The sequence below is a fragment of the Tiliqua scincoides genome, chromosome 3 (genome assembly GCF_035046505.1).
Source record: "Tiliqua scincoides isolate rTilSci1 chromosome 3, rTilSci1.hap2, whole genome shotgun sequence".
NCBI lineage: Eukaryota > Metazoa > Chordata > Lepidosauria > Squamata > Scincidae > Tiliqua > Tiliqua scincoides.
The window spans coordinates 126,945,088-126,964,766 of NC_089823.1; the positions used below are offsets into that span (position 1 = coordinate 126,945,088).

The following is a 19,679-nucleotide window of genomic DNA, read 5'->3' on the forward strand; positions in this document are numbered from 1 at the left end:
GCCTTTGTCTTGTTGTTCTCTAACCTCCCCATCCTTGTCCCATAGGGATGAGGAGTTCCGAACCGGATGCCCCTCGGCTCCTATCGGCCTTCCCCCAGGGATCAGTTTAAAAGCTGCTCTGTCACCTTTCTAATGTTATGCGCTTGGACTAGATGAGCCTATGGCCTGATCCAGTGGCCTGATCCAGTTCTTATGTTCTTATGAGTGATTCCACCTGCTCTTGGTAATCCGATGACCAGAAAGGCAGTATATAAATACCTAGTTGTTATTATTATTAAGCTGCTGAAAGTACCCTGCAGGCTGATTTAAGATTTGTAAGAAAAAACACTAAAAGATGAAGTGCTCTTCTTCTAGTCCTCCTCCTCTGTAGTGGTGCTGTGGCTCTTTCACCTGATGAGATTACTTCTAGAACACACAGATTTTTGTGGCGGGTGTATAATCAACAACAGCTTGTAAAAAAAAACAACCCACATAGAAGTCCTATTTATTCATTTTTTTTTAATATATTTGCTATAAAATCTGGATACTTATTTGCTGATGCATAATCCTGCATGTTACATACCAAATACAATACAGTAACACTGGCTTCCTCTTTATTTACATGTTTATGAAAATCCATATGCAATCATGTTAAAACAAACTCAGAATGGGGAATAGTTACATTAGAAAAATAATATTCTGGATAAAGCATTCTCAAGGAATCCAGTCAGATTTTTCAGGCCTCTCTCTCACAATAAGGCAAGTCCCTGGGACGGCAGAAAACTAAATTTACAAAATACGGTAACTGTTCACTCACATCAGGTTTGCTTTTGGTATGCTTTCTTTCACTGTAAAATCACATTTGTTTTCTTACTGAACAGAAAAACTCTCAGGAATGGAACTTGAGGAAGATCTATTATACATATACATTGCTGGAGCTTAGCAACCAGAAATCACTCTTCTCATTTGCTCAGTGAGCTAATTTTAGAAGGAGCACATTTTTAATAATAATGACATCATTATGATGGTAGTATCTTTCTTGAAATTTTCATAGGAAATAGACCTGTCACATTTTAGAAGGTTTATTCTTTTGGAACTGGTACACAACTACATTTTCACAAGAAGACATCACAAATGCAACTAAAACCAGGTTTGGAGCACTCCAAAAATGTATATGCCAAACCTAATTGTCTCCCTTTAATACTTCAGATGCCCCATGAAGACCTTTTTCCCCTGCCCAGGCTCCATTCCAATCCACAGTCAAGTTGTTTTAATTCCTTCAAAGGCACAGAACTTCCACCTCTTCTCCAGGGTGGCTCCAACTCCGGAGAACTCTTGTTTAAACATGCGTGGAAGCTTCATCAAAAGCATTTCTATTTCATTTGCAGAGATCTAAGAAAAGAGGAAACAAGAATAACAAAGCAAAAGCCATTTCTATGATCTCAGGTTTAAGTGACATGCTCAATTATCCAGGCAGTGATGGTTTATCCTGTTCATATGCACCATTGTTGCCACGTACAATTTGTTTCTTTCCTTTCTTCTTGTGGGAAACTTGTAAGAACCGATAACCACACCCAATAAACAAAACAAAACGGACAGCCCAATCCTATCCACCCCAGCAATGTAGGCTACAGTGGCACTGAAATAGTTGTCACTGTATCCTGTGGGGCCAGGGCAGCTACCGCGAGAAGGGATGTTTGCTCTCTTGGCCCAATACTCCCCCCATCCTGGAAAGCCTCACTGCCACCTAGTGGTGATACTTACCATTGGCGGCTCCTCCACAGCGTCTGGCCCAGCACCGGTGCTGCAAATGTGCTTTACACAGAGTGGGCAGTATGCACGTACCACTGGTGCTATGGCCCACAGAACTGGAACCCAAGGCTTTTTATATTTTTAAACAATTGATCATGTTTGGATCTGTTAGCAGCATCATATTCTATATACATTTAAAACATTTTTGTTTCACCTTTCCCCACTTATGTGGGCGCCCAAGGCAGCTAACCAAAAAACATTCTAAAATTTCATAAAAATAATTTCTAAAATCAACACATAAGACAAAGCCATCAGCACGCATAACACCATGAGACCAAAATCCTAACCAACTTTCCAGCACTGACACAGCTATGCCAGTGGAGCATGTGCTGCTTCCTGAAATTGGGTGTCACTCACGGAGGCCACCTCAAGGTCAGGGAATGTTTGTTCCCTTACCTCAGAGCTGCATTGCCCTTACCTAACTGCTGACATATATTTATATATTACTTACAAGCAATGAAATGGAGAAGATAAATGTGAGGCAGGTATAGAATACGAAATATAGGCCTGCCAACACTTCAGAATCCTGAATCTGAAGAAAAGACGTCAAGTGGGTTTCATGTCAGATGCATGTTGTACTGGCAACCTCAGTGCTGGAAAGTTGGTTAGGACTTCGCCCTAAGAGAACAATACAAAACAGGACCAATAGGGACACACTCCCTTTGTTCAGTTTCCAGCTCAGGTCATCCACTAGGGCAGTTGTTCTCAATCTTTTTAGCAGAAGGACCAACTTTTTATAAGGACACTTCCCACCTAGCTTTACAAGTCTTTTTAAAAAAGTGGTCTAGAAAGAAATAATATTTTTATTTAACTATTAATATTTTTTTTATTTGCAAAAAAAACTCAATCAATTTTTCATAATAAGGCAGTCCTAATGGAAAGCCTCAAGGCGAGGGGCTTATGTATGTGATCCAGCCTTTATGTGCCCCCACTACTTGTTGTTGATGGACTTGGAATAAAACACACCACAAAAAAGCACTTTCAGTGTTTACTTCCCTATGTTTATAAGCTTGCAAACTTCAGGAATTTAGCTGTTTGCTGGGCAATTAGCAGCTATCTAATTTCTGAATAGCCTCAGGACTTGAGGCAATTAATTAGTTATCTGATTTTTCCATCACTCAGTTTTCCATGGAGGCTCTGTCAGGCCCAGCCCAAATCAGGTCATGACCCACCAAATGGATCCTGACCCACAGTTTGAAAAACACTGCACTAGGGCAACCAAGGCTGTTTGTGTCCCATAATCTGGACTGAAGTCAGATTGAAAGGCATCCAGATAATCCATTTTCTCTAGGATACCTCCAGAGACAAGACTTCATAAAATCATAGAGTTGTAAGATACCTACAAGGCCATCTAGTCCATTGCGAGCTGTAGCAGGAAATCCTCCTAGAGCATCTCCAGCAGGTGTTTGTTGAGCCTCTGCTTGAAGATCTCCAGTGAAGGAGAATCCATCACCTCCCTTACCATCAGGAATTTTTTCCTGATATCCAATCAGAATTTCTCTTGCAGTTTGTACCCACTGGATCTAGTTCTACTCTGAGTCAGCTGAGAACAAATTTGTCCCTTCTTCCATATGACAGCCATTCAGATATCTGAAGAGATCTATCATATCCCCTCTCAGCCTTCTCTTCTCCAGGCTAAACAAGTTCCCTCCACTTTTTTTTGTTCATGACACCACCACTCAATCACCTTGTCTAGATAAGGGATCTAGATTCAATACAGTATCCTGCAGGGAGGGGGCAAGTTCCAGATGACTCCTATGGTAAGGGAGTGTTTGTTCCTTTTGCTAGCATTGCAAAAATGGTAGCGAATTGGATTTAATATAACGTAGTTTGAATTATGTTAATGAAGATGAGATTGGATAGTTCTTTCATGAAGGTAGCTTAAGGTAGGATTCTTCCTTTCAGCATAGGACACTAGGTTTCCCTCCAACCCTGTTTCTTAAACACTGTTTAATAAAAAGAGGCTTTAACAATAAAGCCTATTACAGTTTTTAGTATAACAGAAATGCATAGCAATGAATTCAATTTACCCTGGAGTCCAACTGCTGCATATAAGACCAGAGATATTCTATATTTGCTCCAAAAGGATGAACATGAAGAAACGTAGATATGACACCTGAAACAAACAAAAAAATCATTAACATTTCCTTAGAAAGAACAGAGCATGCTAAAGCAAAATAAATTTTCAGTTTTATGAAGTATGCTTTTCATCTGTGTTTTAATTCTTATATTGGTTACATAATTCAACCAGAACTACACACTTTAACACAACATATCTTCAGAAACAGCATTAGTTTGCAACCGAACTGAAGAGAGATATTTCAAAACAAAATCTTGCTGGAAGCATTTTGTTCAGCTCCCAGTTTTATGCTTGATTTACCAATAGGAAGTTGTAGTCACTGAATTGATAAAATTGTTGCTGTTTTTCTGCTTGACTGGCTCGTCCTGAAAATATTAACTATCAACTGTATCCAAATTGCATCGCTTTTAGTTTTCTTAATAATTTCTGCATGGATTGTGTTTAATCTAGATTAGTGAGCAAAACCTCCACTTTTTCCCAGGTAATTTTGTTTAATTTCCTTTATATGTTTTGACAAAACAAAACAAAAATCATGCTACAAGTTATGAAACACACACATACAGGTTGCTTGGGTCTGAACATCTGGTAAGGGAGAGGGATGGTAGTAAAAGGGTGTGAGCAGTACAGGTGCCTGCAAGATCAATCCTCTGCCCCTTGGGTGGGAGAACATTTGCTGAATCTTCCATCCTGCACGAAGCAAGAATAGAGAATGAACCAGTAGATTGCCTGGCAGGTCGGTGGGAGGGGGGAGCAGACCTTCAAAGGCTGCTTCTCCCAAACAGAACGTCCTTTCTGTTCCTGTGAAGGTGGCTGCTGTTACTGCTCTAATAGCAAGATATTGGCAGTGCGATAACCTGATGTAGGTCGCTCTGCATTCCTTGCAACAGAATAAAACAAGGCAATTAAGCTTTTCTAGAAGTCTTTTATAATGGTTCAGTTATCCCCAAAGTTCAAAGGAACAGAAATTAGCATTCCTGGGAGTATGTTGCTAGCACTAGAGACTGGATAGCTAGCTAGATGTGTTGAGGGAATTATTTTTGTTTTGTTTCTTCTTTCCACCTCCAGCCAGGCTGCAAACTTATCTTGTGCATTGAAGTTTTGGATACTTTTTCCTAAATAGCCACTCAGCTCTTCCTTCTGACCACTTTCCAATCCAGTTTGATCAACCTCTTTGCATCACTCCAGTCAGGTTCTGGCATTCTTCACCATCCTGCTTGTTATACTTTTCTCTACCTCTTTATTTTTTTTAGCTTTCTTTTCTTTTGGATGTTTATTAAACTGATTAATTTTGACTCTTTGCCTGTCTAGTTCACGGTCACTGGCATGTTATAATGTCTGATCGCTCACGGGCACCTGCCCAATGGCGTTTCTCTTGCTGGTTTCCTTAGCCTGGGATGGTGGAAGAGGACACACATTCCAATTTCCCCCCCCCCCTTCATTGCTAACCCAGTAATGAGTGAAGCAGAGAGCAAGAGGCATGCACTGAGCCAGTGGTGTAGCTAATGAACATGTAGCCCGATGCGGAGCTCAAAATGATGCAATGGAAGTGATGTCACAACCGGAAGTGACATCATGCCCAGGCTTTTTAAAAAGTGCAAATTAGGGGGGAACCCACTTTCTCCCCCAGCAGCTCACCACCCACTTGGTCTGCCACCTTCCCACAGCCAGTGGCATAGCTAAGGCATCTATCTGTTACCTGAGATAAAAGATTTTGTAGCCCCCCTCCATGACAAAAATAAAATGTAATTAAGTAAATACCTCCAGAGTTGATCACCTCTCTATAATGACCACCTCCTTAAGTTGACCTAATTTTCTAGAGCCTTGGGTGTTTCTAGACCTAATTTTCTATAGCCTTTTTTCCCCGTATATTGACACCACCCCTATGTTGACCAATTCTTCCAGTCCCTTGGGTGGTCAACTTAAAAAGGTTCTACTGTAAATAAAAAGTGTGCCCCTTATTGGTTAGAGACACTGCTGGGGTGAAGAGGGATGGTTATTCTCTTCCTGCTAAATATAAGAAGAGCACCACTTGAAAAAGTGCCTCTTCACCAGTTATTATTAACACTATTTACAAAAGTTCACAAAGCAGTTTACAGAGAAAAATCAAATAACTAATGGCTCCCTGTCCCAAAAGGGCTCACAATCTAAAAGATGCAAAACACCAGCGGGCAGCCACAAGAAAAGACACTGCTGGAGTGAGGAGGGCCAGTTACTCTCCCCCTGCTATATAAAAGAGAAGCACCCACTTTAAAAAGTGCCTCTTACCCAATTAGCAAGGGTTAGTTAGCAGGAGTAGCTGTATTATGATACATGGAAATGAGAGCTGATTCCTATTAACACCTTATTGGTTCCATGCTCTGTCATAACAACCTTTCATTGGCTCTCAGAACAATCAGTCTCATAGGTCAGTTTTGAGTTAAAGAAATCCACTTTTTTCCTTTAAGGCAGATGTGTTTTTGTTTTCTGGTTAATAACCTTTGGCCATAACCTTTGAATATAGATATTATAATATGGTTTGTTTCATTGCATTCTGCATTAAATTAGCTTTCCAATGATATATAACATGATGGTGTTATTTATACATACCAATATTTTCACAATTTGGCCACTAGTATCAAACTCAGCTTGTTGCCCCCCTAAAGCTTGTTGCCCAGTGCGTCAGCTAACTCCTGCACCCCCTTAGCTATACCACTGCACCAAGCACTACCACCAGCCATCACTCACTTTAGTCAGTCAGCAGGTCTCCTAATACAAACCCAATGCTGATTTTCCCTATGTCCTCTCATCCCCATGTTTCAGTTGGGATGCATTTTTTTTGTCAAGCACCTTGAAGCATCATCTAATTAAACATTAATTTTTAAAAAAACACCCCTCAAAGTATTATATAAAAATCTTGAAAAGTGCTCAGGAGAAACATTAAGGACACACTTGTACTCTAAAGATTATAATTTTTACTGTACTAATTATTTACCTTGGTTAGTGCAAAAAAAAAAATGCTTTCATTTCCTACAGTTCTCAACACACTGATATATAAATAATCTCAAGACGTTTATCCTTACACAACTACTTTTTGTTTGCTATAGGCAATTTTATGCCTGGAAATGGAGCAGAGTCACCTTACCTATCAATAGTGCCTCTTTCTCGGATTTTAGTGGCTGGGTTCGTTTCTCAGAATTTTTTTCTCTGTCTTGGTTGACCAATGGTACCGTCAACACATTGATTTCCTATAAAGTGTAAAAACAAAACAAAACAGGTGCTATGTAGGCTTCATCCGTTTCAATAGCTATTGCTGGTGTTTTTCATGTCTATTAAAAAAGATCATTACTTTAATTTACAACTTACAGGCAAGACAATTATAACTTATTGATCTGTTAACAGGAGCTCTGTATTCTGAGCTGCAAAAAGATGTCAGTAGTATCCGTTCCCCACCTTTACTGAAAATGACTGAGGAAGGTTCCGATTGAGCAATAAAGGAAAGACTCTAGGAGCTGTCATTTTCACAACAAATGAAACTAAAATTGGACAGATACTTCAGATAATTCCAGCAGCAAGACAAATATGAATAATACAACTTAATGGTAAACACATTATCAGATTTATTCCATTCAGTGCTCTGACAGCAGGAGAAAATACCAATGGGATTGTGAATAATTGTATAAGTAAAAACTTTTCAATCAATAATGCATACACAGTTTGAAGCACATCAGCCAACATAAAACCCCAGATCAAATGCCTTCAGTATTCATAGAACTCAGCATCTGCCCTGCTGACAAAACTTTATCTGAATCAGAATCCAAAAGGGCTTTGATTCAGAAACTACTTTGAGGAGCCCTCATTTCCATTCATCCAAGACCACATTTCCATGCTTAGGAGCCACTTCCTCAGGGTGTGGTTTCACACCCTACAACCTGGAATGTTTGAATTCTGAGCTATGCAATGAGGCATGAGCACGCTGTGTAATGGGATCTTTGGCCAATCACGGCTTAGATTCGAGTCTTAAATTGATGTCACTTCTGGCCATGACATCACTCCCAGGTTAATGACATCACTTCCAGTGGGTGCCAACAGACTGTCATTCTAAAAAGTGGATCCCGGTGCTAAAAAGATTGAAAACCTCTGCTTTAAATAATTAACATATTCCAGCTTTCTGTTGACGCAGACCTGAACATTCTAGATTATGTATCTATATTTTACTTTTGTTATTGTGTAGTGTAGTGTAGTGTAGGAAAAAGATTATTCTTTTTCTGTTAGTACAAAATATGCTATACTTTGTAAACACTAACAGAGTTTTTTTTATTAACGACATCTTAAGAACCTTTCACCTGGGGAAAAGAATGAGTGTCACACATGACTGTTCTGGCATGAAGATAATCTCTGTCTCTGTGGAGATATGAATATATGCATAATCACTGTGAAGTCTGGTGTTTCTTTTGTCACAAACACATAGTTTGGGAAGTCAGTGATAACATTTTTGTAAGATAATTCATGTTTCCTAGGGCTTCAATCCTCTGTACAATTTACCTGAGAGTAATTCCCATGAAGCACAGTGGGATTTGCTTCTGAGTAATCATGATTACAACTGTGCTGTAGAAGGGGGGGGGGGAATGACCACAGAAATGACTTACAAATCTTTCTTTCTGATGTGAAGTGGGGCTTGTATAGTTAGTTCAATTTCTATGCGAAATCACTACCTGTGAATTTGCTTATCTGTGAGGGGCAGAATTGTGACCTCCTTTGTTATGACTGTGTTCTCATTATCTGTTATGCAAAAACCCTCCAGAGGCTGCAGGGACTTTCAGAATGGCACCTGTGACTAGTGTGGACCCATTTAAAATGGCCAGTAGAAGAGGCCATTCTGAATGTCCCTGTAGCCTCCAAAAGGTTTCTGCAGCATTCAAAGATATTTTGGCACTTCCTGCTGCACTCTGCTAGCTACTTGAGGATCTCTACTGGATTGTTCTGATGGCAGGGAAGGCACCCGTTCCCCCCCATCAATGGTTCATTATCTGTGGATTTGCTAACTGCTAAGGTTTCCTGGAACCTAACCCTAGCGGATAATGAGAACTGACTGTAATTCTTAACCAGTTTTGAGATTGCTTAAATCTAGAGGTCATTTAAAGCAAACTAAAAGTCTGAATTACAAAATGACTACACTATTAAAGATGTCATAAATCACTTCTGGAATAGGGAATAAAACTGAAATACTTTGGAAGAAGTAAGTAATTTAGAGTGGAAGCAATAGTAGAGCTACTACCATTTGGATGATGATACTCCTCAATACCTTGTTATCCATTGGGGATCTGTTCTGGAACCCTCATTGGATAAAAAAAGAGGACACCAAATCAGTGGAAAAATAGTTTTAAAGACCCACTTCCAGGTTTCCTGCTTCCCGATTGTTGCCCCAGAATGCATTGCTGCATTCAGCCATTGAATAATGAATAATGGAATAATAGAATAATGGAATCTAATGGAATGAAATTATGGCTGAATGCGGTGCAGTGTCTACTGATGCATTCTGGGGTGACAATGGAGGAGCAAGAAACGCAGAAATGGGTCTTTAAACCTATCCTTAACCCTGAGAAATTTGCAACCAATGTGGTTTAACAGCATGAAGGTAGGAAATTGAATTTTGTTGCTTTATTTTCCTTGTATTTAAAGGTGGACCCCGGTATCAGTGGTGAGTCAAATCAGTGGACAACAAGGCATGACCTATATAAAGAATAAAATCATGAAAACTTTATGATGTGTTAGCTACACAGATGATCCCAAGTGAACCACGTAGTTTCTTGACCTCTTAAAATTTTAGACTTTAGAATGTGACAAACTTCCCTTGAAGTTTTACTTTCAGTCAGAGCAAGTCCAAAATGCAGACAGATATTAATGCATGCTCACCTCAGTTTAAAACTCCCTACTCATAGAAAGTTAGTGCTGTATCTTGGAAGGGTAACAGTCTAGCCCTTTCACTGATGTACTAGTTTTCCATATTCTAGGAGAGTTTATTTTTACATAGGGAAACATTTAAACAGGAGATCTCCCATAGCAGTGGTACAGTACAGTACTGAGTTCCAACAGAGGTAACCAACTAAAACAGCTGCAATTTGATTGACATTAAGAATGAGTCATTTTTGTAACTGCCCGTTCATCCTCAAAATAGAGTATGAAGCAATAGCAATAAGACCTGTTACCTGCACTATGTCAGAAGAGATTACTCTGAAGTGTCTTTTTTACAGAACTAGAGATGTTACTGGCATTGCATGAACACCTAATGTCTAGTGTTACGTGCTACAGAATGCTGTGCTAGCATGATAGACCCTAGCAACAGATGGTAAACTACTTCAAACCATGGAAAAAGAATCTGTTTGTAGCTAATATTTCCATATGAACCTGAGCAGCTATTCATGAAATGCCTTCACGGCCACCAGGCAGATTCTTGTACCTACATTATTCCCGCTTTGCTGCAAACAATACAGAGCAAGCAAACAAAGAACTCCATTTCAGTGTCATTGTTGCTCATGAATTTTAACACTGAAGAATGCAACATTACCCTACTTGGTACATCCTTTGAGATGTTCTTACAGTTCCACTGAAATGAATGATAGTGGTGCAAAAGTATCACAGCCAGATACTGTGCTTTTTTGGTACAGATAACAGAGATAATCCCCCAGCTCCCCAAAAGGAACACAAAAGCACCTCCATTTGCTTCACATAAATGATCAGGATTCCACAACACATATGAAATGATACAGCATTTCATTGTTATGTAATTCAAATAAGGAAATATAATCATGGGGGGGAGCAGCATGTATAATAAAGTACCTCATACATTGAATTAAAGAATCAAAAAATTGAGAAGCAGTTCTGTGAATATCTAGGGCACTGTATCTACAAATTTAAACCAATTTATAACTTTTTGGCTTCCACTCACAGTGTCTTCGGAACTGCAGTTCTAAAAAGGGCAGAAACTCTCTAAAAAAAGATCACCACCACCCTCAGCATACTATATGATTCCTAGGATTATTTAAGGCAGTTAAACCAGGTCCAAATTGGTTAAAGATTGGTTAAAGAGTAGAAGGACACCTTGTTTAATCTTTTGTTTGGTTTTGTGTTTTATATCTTAATATTGTTTTATCTATAATTGTATAGGTGTTTTTATTTTGTAAGGTGTTTTATTTTGTATAGGTGTTTTATTTTACCTCAAGTTTCCTTGACTGTGGTAGAAAGGCAGGGTATAAATTCTTTAAATAAAAATTAAAATCAATCTTTTGTCCAAACATTGAATATTCTATACCTAACTTGTCAGTATGTCAGAAAGAGTTTCTATAGCCTGGTGTGGTTGCTTATCTCGAGAGGTAGCTTTACTGAAAATTAAGTTGGCCTTGAAAATGTTATTTTACTAACATTTAATGTAAATCCATCTTCGTAAAGTTTAAACCCACTGCTTTTTGTCCTGTGCTTCAGTGGTTAAGTTAACAAGTGGAAAGAGCTTTGCAGGTTCATGGACAATTATTATGTGATAATGACATATTTTAGCTAAGCCTGGTCTTCACAACATCACCCACTAAGCAGCCCATACACCATACTTGTAGACACTTATGATTTTTTCATATGGTCCCTTAGAGCACAAAGCAAGACTATGGTAAAAAGTCTACAGTCTAGTTACAGAAGCACAGCATACCAGAATGGAACTAGACAGACAGCGATGCTTAACTCAGAAGATTTCCCTTTTCCTTTATTATAGTGTTCTATAATACTATTTTTATCTCTTCCTTCTCTATCATCTTGCAGGACCAAAACTATTAATCTACAGTTACGGATGCCAACGCTGATCATGAAACAAATGAGAGCATGAAATATTACTCTAGATTACAAAAGGCTTCCAAAACATGAAGATGTTAAGGATAGGTATGTCCTTAAGGCAAGGGCATACCACAAATGCCCTGGGTGCCATGGGGGTGTGTGTGCCAGAGCATGCACTTCAACTGCTTCCCCTTTGGGGAAGTGGAGCAAATGCACCCTGTTGGCAGCCAGTCAGCCATTGCCCGGTTGGCTGCCGAATAGGTGCTCATGCTCCAACTGCTTCCCCATCTCTCTTGGGAGCCCGTTGGGCGAAATTGCCCTGCCAGCTGCCAAGTGCGTGCTTGCATTCCAACTGCTTCCCTGTCAGGAAGTAGTTGAAGTGCGAGTGTGCCAATGACATCACGATGCTGCGTAGTGTCATGACATCAGGCGTTGCCCTGGGTGCCCTGGGTATGCTACTGCCTTAAGCATCAGAGTCAGTCACTTTGGATCACAGGAGCCACCTGGTCGGGTGGACCCCTGAGTCCTTAATACCAGTGCCAATGATAGCACTGAGTGTGCCTTGAGGGGCAGGTATGGAATCCCACAGTGATCCCAATGCAAGGCCTTGTACAGGGCCCTAAGAAACCTGGTGCTGGCACTGGCAGGAAGCCTTCTTTGTCTCCAAAATCTAAAGGCAGGGAGAAAGATATGGCATTGTCTGAAATTGAGAACATTGAGATGAGAACAGAACATCATGATCTGAGATTCCAAAGAAAAAGAAGTCTATGATGGGTTGCTACATGAGTCCTTAGTATCATCAGTCAGAACACCAAACAAAGGGAAGGACAATCACTATTTTTATATTACTTTTGACAAAACTTTGGCTAGAGATGCAAAGGCTACATCTTTCCTGGCAAAAGTATGCTTCCCTAGGAAAGTCTAACTCATATCCCTAAACTAAATTATTTTGGCACATCATTCATGGGATGACAAAAATCCCCCTAACATATGACAGTTCCATCAGGGATATGCTACCATTAATAGTCTAGCAGCAAGACTGTATGTCATGGCCAAACACCAAACAAGTGCTTACATGCACAGTAAGTACGGTGGACATAATAATTCTCAGTTTTTCATTTCATTAGATCAGTTGTTCCCACACATTTAGAACTGGGACCACTTTTTAGAATGAGAATCTGTCAGGACCCACTGGAAGTGATGTCATGACAGGAAGTGACATCATCAAGAAGGAAAATATTTTACAATCCTAGGCTGCAATCCTACCCACACTTACCCAGGGATTTACTATCATTGTTAAATGAATATACATAGTAGCTTGTTAAAAGTACAGGTCTGTAGCATTTTCCGGAAAGCAGTCAGTCACATACCAGGGTAGCATCAGGTCTAATATATTAAAAATAAAATATTGAAATAAATGGGGACCCACCTGAAATTGGCTCACGACCCACCTAGTGGGTCCCGACCCACAGTTTGAGAAAAACTGCATTAGTTAATTTGCAAGTTTTTTTGAGCCAGGGCTCAGTAGTCTAAACCAGTCTAATCCAGTATTTATATGCCATTTAATCTCTTGATTGACTATACTGTACTGTAACGTTTTTTGTTTTTAAAAATAGAAAAAGGAAAAATGACAGTGTGTAGCAAAGGCAAATCCACTATTCCACCAGAACTTAAGGAGTTCTTAGCAAGATTTGTTTTTTACATAGCAGTTGCAAAATGGTAGTGTCTTTGTCAAAGTATATCTTTGCCATGCATGATATGACAAGGTTTGGTTTTCAGTCTTGTCTGGAATCTGCTTGTTTACAACACTTGAATGTAGTGTTCTCTCATATATATCCCAGAATACAAAATAGGCATCTCTGGACTTCCTTGCCAACCCCAAACCAATCTTGCACTGAATATGACCGTATTTGCTAAATCCAACTTGTCAACTGTATCAAATAGGTGCTAATCCTATTAAATGATTCACAGACCGCTAATAACCAAGCAGGAGCCACCAAATCCTTCCCTCTTAGGGCATTTCGATCTGCTCAGATTTAGAGAGTAGCCTCAAAAGAAGAATTGTAAATTCTCCTTAGTAATGCATTCTTTTGAAAGCTTTCTCCCTTGCAAGTCACTCTTGCATATTAAATACCCACTATTTAAAAAGAAGTATTAATCATAATATGCTCTTTACAGAGCCCTCATCCAACAATAATGCTCATTAACTGCAGCAAATAAAATCTTCAACATTATTTATTAATATTACTATTTGAGTTTACATCATTTCTCACTGATAGTTTTGTGAAATCATTTCTGAAAATCCATGACTAAGTGCTTATTTGCACAGAACAAAAAGAGGCCTCTAGAGTTTCCTAGCACAGCATGCTCTGGTAATAAGTGGTGGAGTTAGTGCTTGGATCCCATATCTGCCTTCCCTTCCTTGCTCTCTGGATTATGTCCCCACCTCCCATCCCAGTACAAAGAAAAGCTATATGGTTGGTGGGGACCTGTCTTAACCTCAAGCATCAGCAGCTGTGTGCATTTCATGTAGACATCATGGTTGATAAACATATTCAGTTTGGTTCACATTTATTCCGCAAGCAGAGATCATCACAAAACAAAGCAAATTAAAATCTGCTGCCATCTTTGTGGCTGACACAATCAGTGCAGAAGAAAAACAGAACTAGAAATAGTACACTGGTGTTAGACATGGGACAGAGTGTTGCATGGGGCAGAAACAGGGCTTACTGAGAGAGACAGCACTACTGGGTGAATGCTGGTTGAGCATTCAGCGAATGCAGAGCATTCAGAGAATGGAGTTAGTGGTGGCATCACGGGAGGAGGTTTGCTTCCACCCGGGGATGGGGTGGGCATGGAGATAAGGCCTGTTGGTGGTGGCTTCCTGCCCCTCGCTGGGGTTGTGTAGAAAAAGAGAACAGAAGAAAGGGAGTAGCTGCATTGTGCATGTGCTTCCCCCATCTGCTCCTCCCTTGCCTTCTCTTTTCACTCACATTCCGTATTGTGTACAACTTCCCACCTCTCACAGCATTTTCCATACATGTGGCAGCCACCTTATCTTCAGGACTTTTCTGCCTCTTTCAGACACACAATGCTGACTACTTTTTTCCTCCTCTTTGAAGTTACAAGGTCTTCCATAAGAACCCTTGGAACCGAGGTCTTTGTCTGGCTCCTTTCCTAACTAGAGACTTGATCACAAAACAAACAGCCACAGGAATTTTTGGCATGGATCACAGCTACAAACGTAGGATAATAATAATTATTAATGGTATCTTGTCTTGTCTTATCTTATCCTGCCTTATCTTGAAAACAGCACGCCAGGATATAAACCTATTAATCTAAAGAAAAGGTTTCCTAGATCATTAATTATTATTACTACTATTGCTACTATTATTCATAATAATATTTACATAGTGATGTTTCATAAGATAATTATCAAAGCACTGCTTATAACAAAATAAAAATAAAATGGTTCCCTCCTGCAAAAAGTTTCACAATCTAAAGAAGATACAAGGCAGCAATAGGAAAAAGTCACTGGAAAAGATGTTGTACTAGGATGAACAGAGGCAGCTGCTCTTCTTCTGCTAAATACTTACTTTCTTTTAGAACCTTTATTGGCATAGAAAACAGACATCTAGAAACAAGTAAATAGACAGAGCTACAATACATTTGCACTGAATAATACCATAAACTATAAAATACTGTACTGTGTAAGATAGTCACTACTTTGAGAAGGTGCTACTTTACTCAGTAAGTACGGTCAATTTGCTATAATTTTTTAATTTAATTTAATTTAAACAGGTATTTATATACCGCCTTTCTTGGTCTTTATTCAAGACTTTATTCAAGGTGGTTTACATAGGCAGGCTTTATTTAAATCCCTTATTAAATAGGGATTTTTACAATTTGAAAGAAGGTTTTTTCTTTCAAGAACCACTACATTCAGGTGTTTCATTCCGATCTGGCTTCACATTCTGGCCTCCATCCTCCCACACTCAGAGCAGATGGAATAGCTTGGCTTCAGCTTGTCAGCTGCTTCAAGGTCGCACGGTGCCGGTGGCCTTGAACTGGCGACCTTGTGGACCTTCAGGCAGACAGAGGCTCTACCCTCTAGACCAGACCTCCTGCCCTATAGTAACTTTTATTTCATAGTGCAAATAATAAAAATAGGAACTGCACAAGGAAATACAAAAATGTACTTACATGTGCTTGAGATTCATCATGGCCATTAGTCTCTGCTAACTCTCTGCCATTTTTTTTCAACTACAAAGTCAAAAAAGAGGAAAAAAAATCACTAGGAGATTTCACATTGTTATCGTTGATTTATTGAAAGAACTACGTTTTATAAGGTTCCAATAAACAAAACAGGTGGAGCATATAATTCTAATGAGTTTTTGCTGAAATCAGTTTGAAACTAACATACTTAAGGCCCAATAGTTTGATTAAAAAAATAAAAATAAAATAAACAGGAAGAAAATGCTAAGGCTGCATCATTATTTTTTAAATAATAAGATTAGAAAAAGCAGTGTCAAGGCATAAGAAGAGTATAAAATTGGCTTTCAGGAGTAATAAATGGTTTCATTTCCCATGCTTTGCAGTGGTTGTAAGTGGCTGTTAGCAAAATAGCAGTTGGCTAATGATTGTTTTAAATGATATATTTTGAGCTATTTGAAAGGCTGCTCTGATAGGTTTTCTTCCAGGAGAAGTCTTGAAGAAGAAAGAGTAGTTAGGTCCCAAACGGTTGAAGTAAAACTGACTTCTCAAATTCTATTAGTTAAATTATTTGCATGTTTACTCAAACATTTTTTCCACTTTGTTCAGTAGGGCTTACTTCCTAAGTGGTTTTAGGATTGTATCCGTGTGACTACAAAGGATCTGAGAGAAAAAATCTTCCTAAGAATGAAAGAAAATCTAGCTTTATATCTTGTGAGAGCAGGGATGCTGTTCAGGGAACACGACAAGGAACGGTGGTGCTGCCAATGTGATTACACCACATGCACTTATTCCCCAGGAGCATGCACAGACAGCAACAATTCAATGTGAGGTCCCTCTGTTCCTTCTAATAATGCTTGGGTGATGCCCAGCTCATGGGGCTGCAGTGGCTCGGAAAATGCAGACCTCCGGTGCTAGTCCAGCAACCAGCCAGTGCTGGGCTAGCACCGGTGCTCAGGCCTGTAAATGTGGTAAACCAGCATGCACTGAATAGGATTGGGCCCTGAGTGCCTATTGGCTGCCAGAAAAATAGTGTTACCCAAAACGTGGTAGAGGTTTCTGCATATTTGTGAAGGGGGATCCCCATTAATTAAATTAAAAGAAGATGAATCAAAAAAAGATGATCAAAAGCAAAAATGTCCTAATGAGAGTTACTGGATGGCTTCCAGGACTAATGGAATGTTGAGAGCGGCTGCTGGGAAAAAAAGGAATATGAGAATTGTTCTGCACAGCTTATAGCAGTGGTTCCTCAACTGTGCACCATGGTGAACTCACAGAGGTGCCATGGGATGTCCCCAACAGCCTCTTCTTCCTGGCTCTCCCAGCTGCCACCATCTTGGATTGTGCAAGATCCAAGGTGGTAGTGCCCAGAGCACCGAAGAGCTGGGAAGAAGACACTGCTGCAAAAGAAAAGTGCCATGACCATGGTAAGTTTGGGAACCACTGGTTTACAGAGTCCTGAAGTCAGACTTTAGATTTGGTGAAATGCATGCAGTTTCTTCCTGCATTATACATGAAGATTTCAAGAAGTATGAAAGAAAAAGAATGCTTTCCTTTTTCCAACCCTTCAGAACCCAACCTAACCCCTCTCCCCCCACAGATGCACACTATTCAGTGACAAGCTCAGCTAGTTCTGAATCTGAGCCCTTTAGCTTGGCAGGGGAATGTTACGGGAGGGTGGAATGGATAAAAGATTACCCCTTTCTCCCTCTAGGAGCTCCAACCAGTGGATTAAATATGGCACCTGGGGGCACAAAAATTTTTAAGAACATAAGAAGAGCCCTGCAGGATCAGGCCATAGGCCCATCTATTCCAGCTACTTGTATCTCACAGTGGCCCACCAGATACCTCAGGGAGCATACAAGACAACAAGAAACCTGCATCCTGGGTGATGCACCCCATACCCCCAATACCACCACCCCCCAAATTTTTAACAGCCCCCCTGGCCCTCAGAAGGCCTTTTAGTGCCTCCAAAACACTTCTGGTTTTTGCCGAAAACTGGAAGTGCCTTTTGGAGGACTCGAAGACACCCCCTCAAGTCGTGGTACCAAAGGCATTGTTCCCCTTGCCCCTCCTCAACTATGTCACTACAGCATTATACGGCTATTTATGGGTTCTGATACCTGCCTCTTTGAGGATGAGAATCTTTGCTCCTGGACACAACAAAGCAACATGCTTTTGTATAAACATTAAGAACTGATAGTTTCTCAGGGCTGTGGTAACAGTTTCTAACTAAACTTAATTTAAACTTATCTGGGGAGTTGCTATGCCTCTCTGGAAGATCTGGGGAGCCTATGACCCTTTCTGCAGCCCTCCCAGCAGCTCCAAACTGCACTAAAAAGGAAAAAAAAAACCTTCCTATTTTTGTTGCAAAACTGAAAATTGTTTTATTTTTTTATTTTTTTTACAGCCGTTTGGAGACTTGAGAAGGGTCACAGAGGGGGTTGCAGGCTCCCCCGACCCTCCAGAGGGCCATAGCAGCTCCCAGGTAAGTTTAAAAAACCCTTCCCTCCCCGGCAGCAGTACAATCGTTGCAATCATGTTGCTTCCAATTGCTGTTGTGACCCATCAGTTTGGGAACCATGGCCCTAGATGGCCTTAGAGAAGCCCCTGTGTCTCATTTTTAGATACAATATGGGGAATAGTAATACTTACAGGGCTGTTGTATGACTACAAAATAATAAAAGCAGCAACAGGAAAAACTGAATCACATTTGAAATATTTCAGGGTATGCCTTGTGTTTCTAATAACAAGCCTCTGTGTGCACTGTAACATTTTAAGTTACTGTCAGGCATGAGCACTCCAACCTCCCATCCCATGGGCTCTGTCAAGCAGGGCATAAAGAGGAAGGGATTTAACTTTGGGGAAGTTCAGCCTCCCTCCATAAAACCAGGGCTTCTGATTAAATTTTGCATTCTTGAGTTTGTTCTTGGCTTGGTTATGGGGGAATGACTTGACCACAGGGGTGCGGCAATGGGGATGTCATGAGCAGCTTATCCACATCAACATTTAACTCTACAGGAGTCCTCAATCACTTAAGTAGCCAAACAAAGTCTCACGCTTCAATTCAAGCTGCTGTTTAATCCCTTTACAATTGAAAATGAATTAACTTCGGTTAGACCTGAACATTACAAAGCTTTATCAGCTTCAGTTAAAAGCATTCCGGCCTCAGTGATATAATGTCTAATTCCCAGCCTATGCAAGTCAGTTGTACAGCTGGCCAGTTATTGCTTCCCTGAGACCACTACTGCATTGTGAGGCAATTAGGTTCTCTGCAGGACGGAGAGTTCCTGGCCTTGGCAATGGCCCTAAAGAAGCTGTCATCTCCTCATGAGGCCCTGGAGATATGAACTACTTTGGGAAGATCTTGTTATGTTGGAGCTTAGAATGACACAGCAACAGACCAGAAATGTTTGTAACAGTCAACATTCGTATTGATCCACTTAGGGTTGCAAAATTTATTCTGTGATGAGCAACTTCCATTATTCTCAAATTAACAGGCCAGAACAAGAATGCTTACAGACTGTTCTCTCTTCTTCAAGCTTCCAGCCTTCAGTATAATTTACAATTTTCTGACATTTGATTGAATGACAACAATGTAGATGAACAGAATGAAATTATTTGGTTGGAAAGAGGTTTAGCAAGTGTTAGCCTGATGATGAACAATCAATCTGTATTCTGCCTTCTATGCTGATGCTTTGACTTCGTGTACATATCATATTGTGTAATGCTTGATTTTAGCATTACAAGACACTGGGAGGACCTTCTTAATGTAGAAGAGCAACATGTAAGTAAGGCC

At 40.0% G+C, this 19,679-nt stretch overlaps 1 protein-coding gene across 1 annotated transcript in view; it reads right to left on the reverse strand.

Annotated features, from left to right (window-relative positions):
• Positions 1-524: 524 nt before the first annotated feature.
• The window catches only part of ENOX1 (ecto-NOX disulfide-thiol exchanger 1), a 136,770-nt gene continuing 117,615 nt past the window's right edge, over positions 525-19,679 (reverse strand). Inside the window, exons 11-14 of the mRNA XM_066620142.1 lie at positions 15,872-15,931; positions 6,993-7,095; positions 3,822-3,907; positions 525-1,371 (exon numbers count right to left, since the gene is read on the reverse strand). Coding sequence (XP_066476239.1) covers positions 1,240-1,371; positions 3,822-3,907; positions 6,993-7,095; positions 15,872-15,931 — 381 coding nt within the window. The 3' untranslated portion in view covers positions 525-1,239. The remainder of the gene's footprint in view (positions 1,372-3,821; positions 3,908-6,992; positions 7,096-15,871; positions 15,932-19,679) is intronic.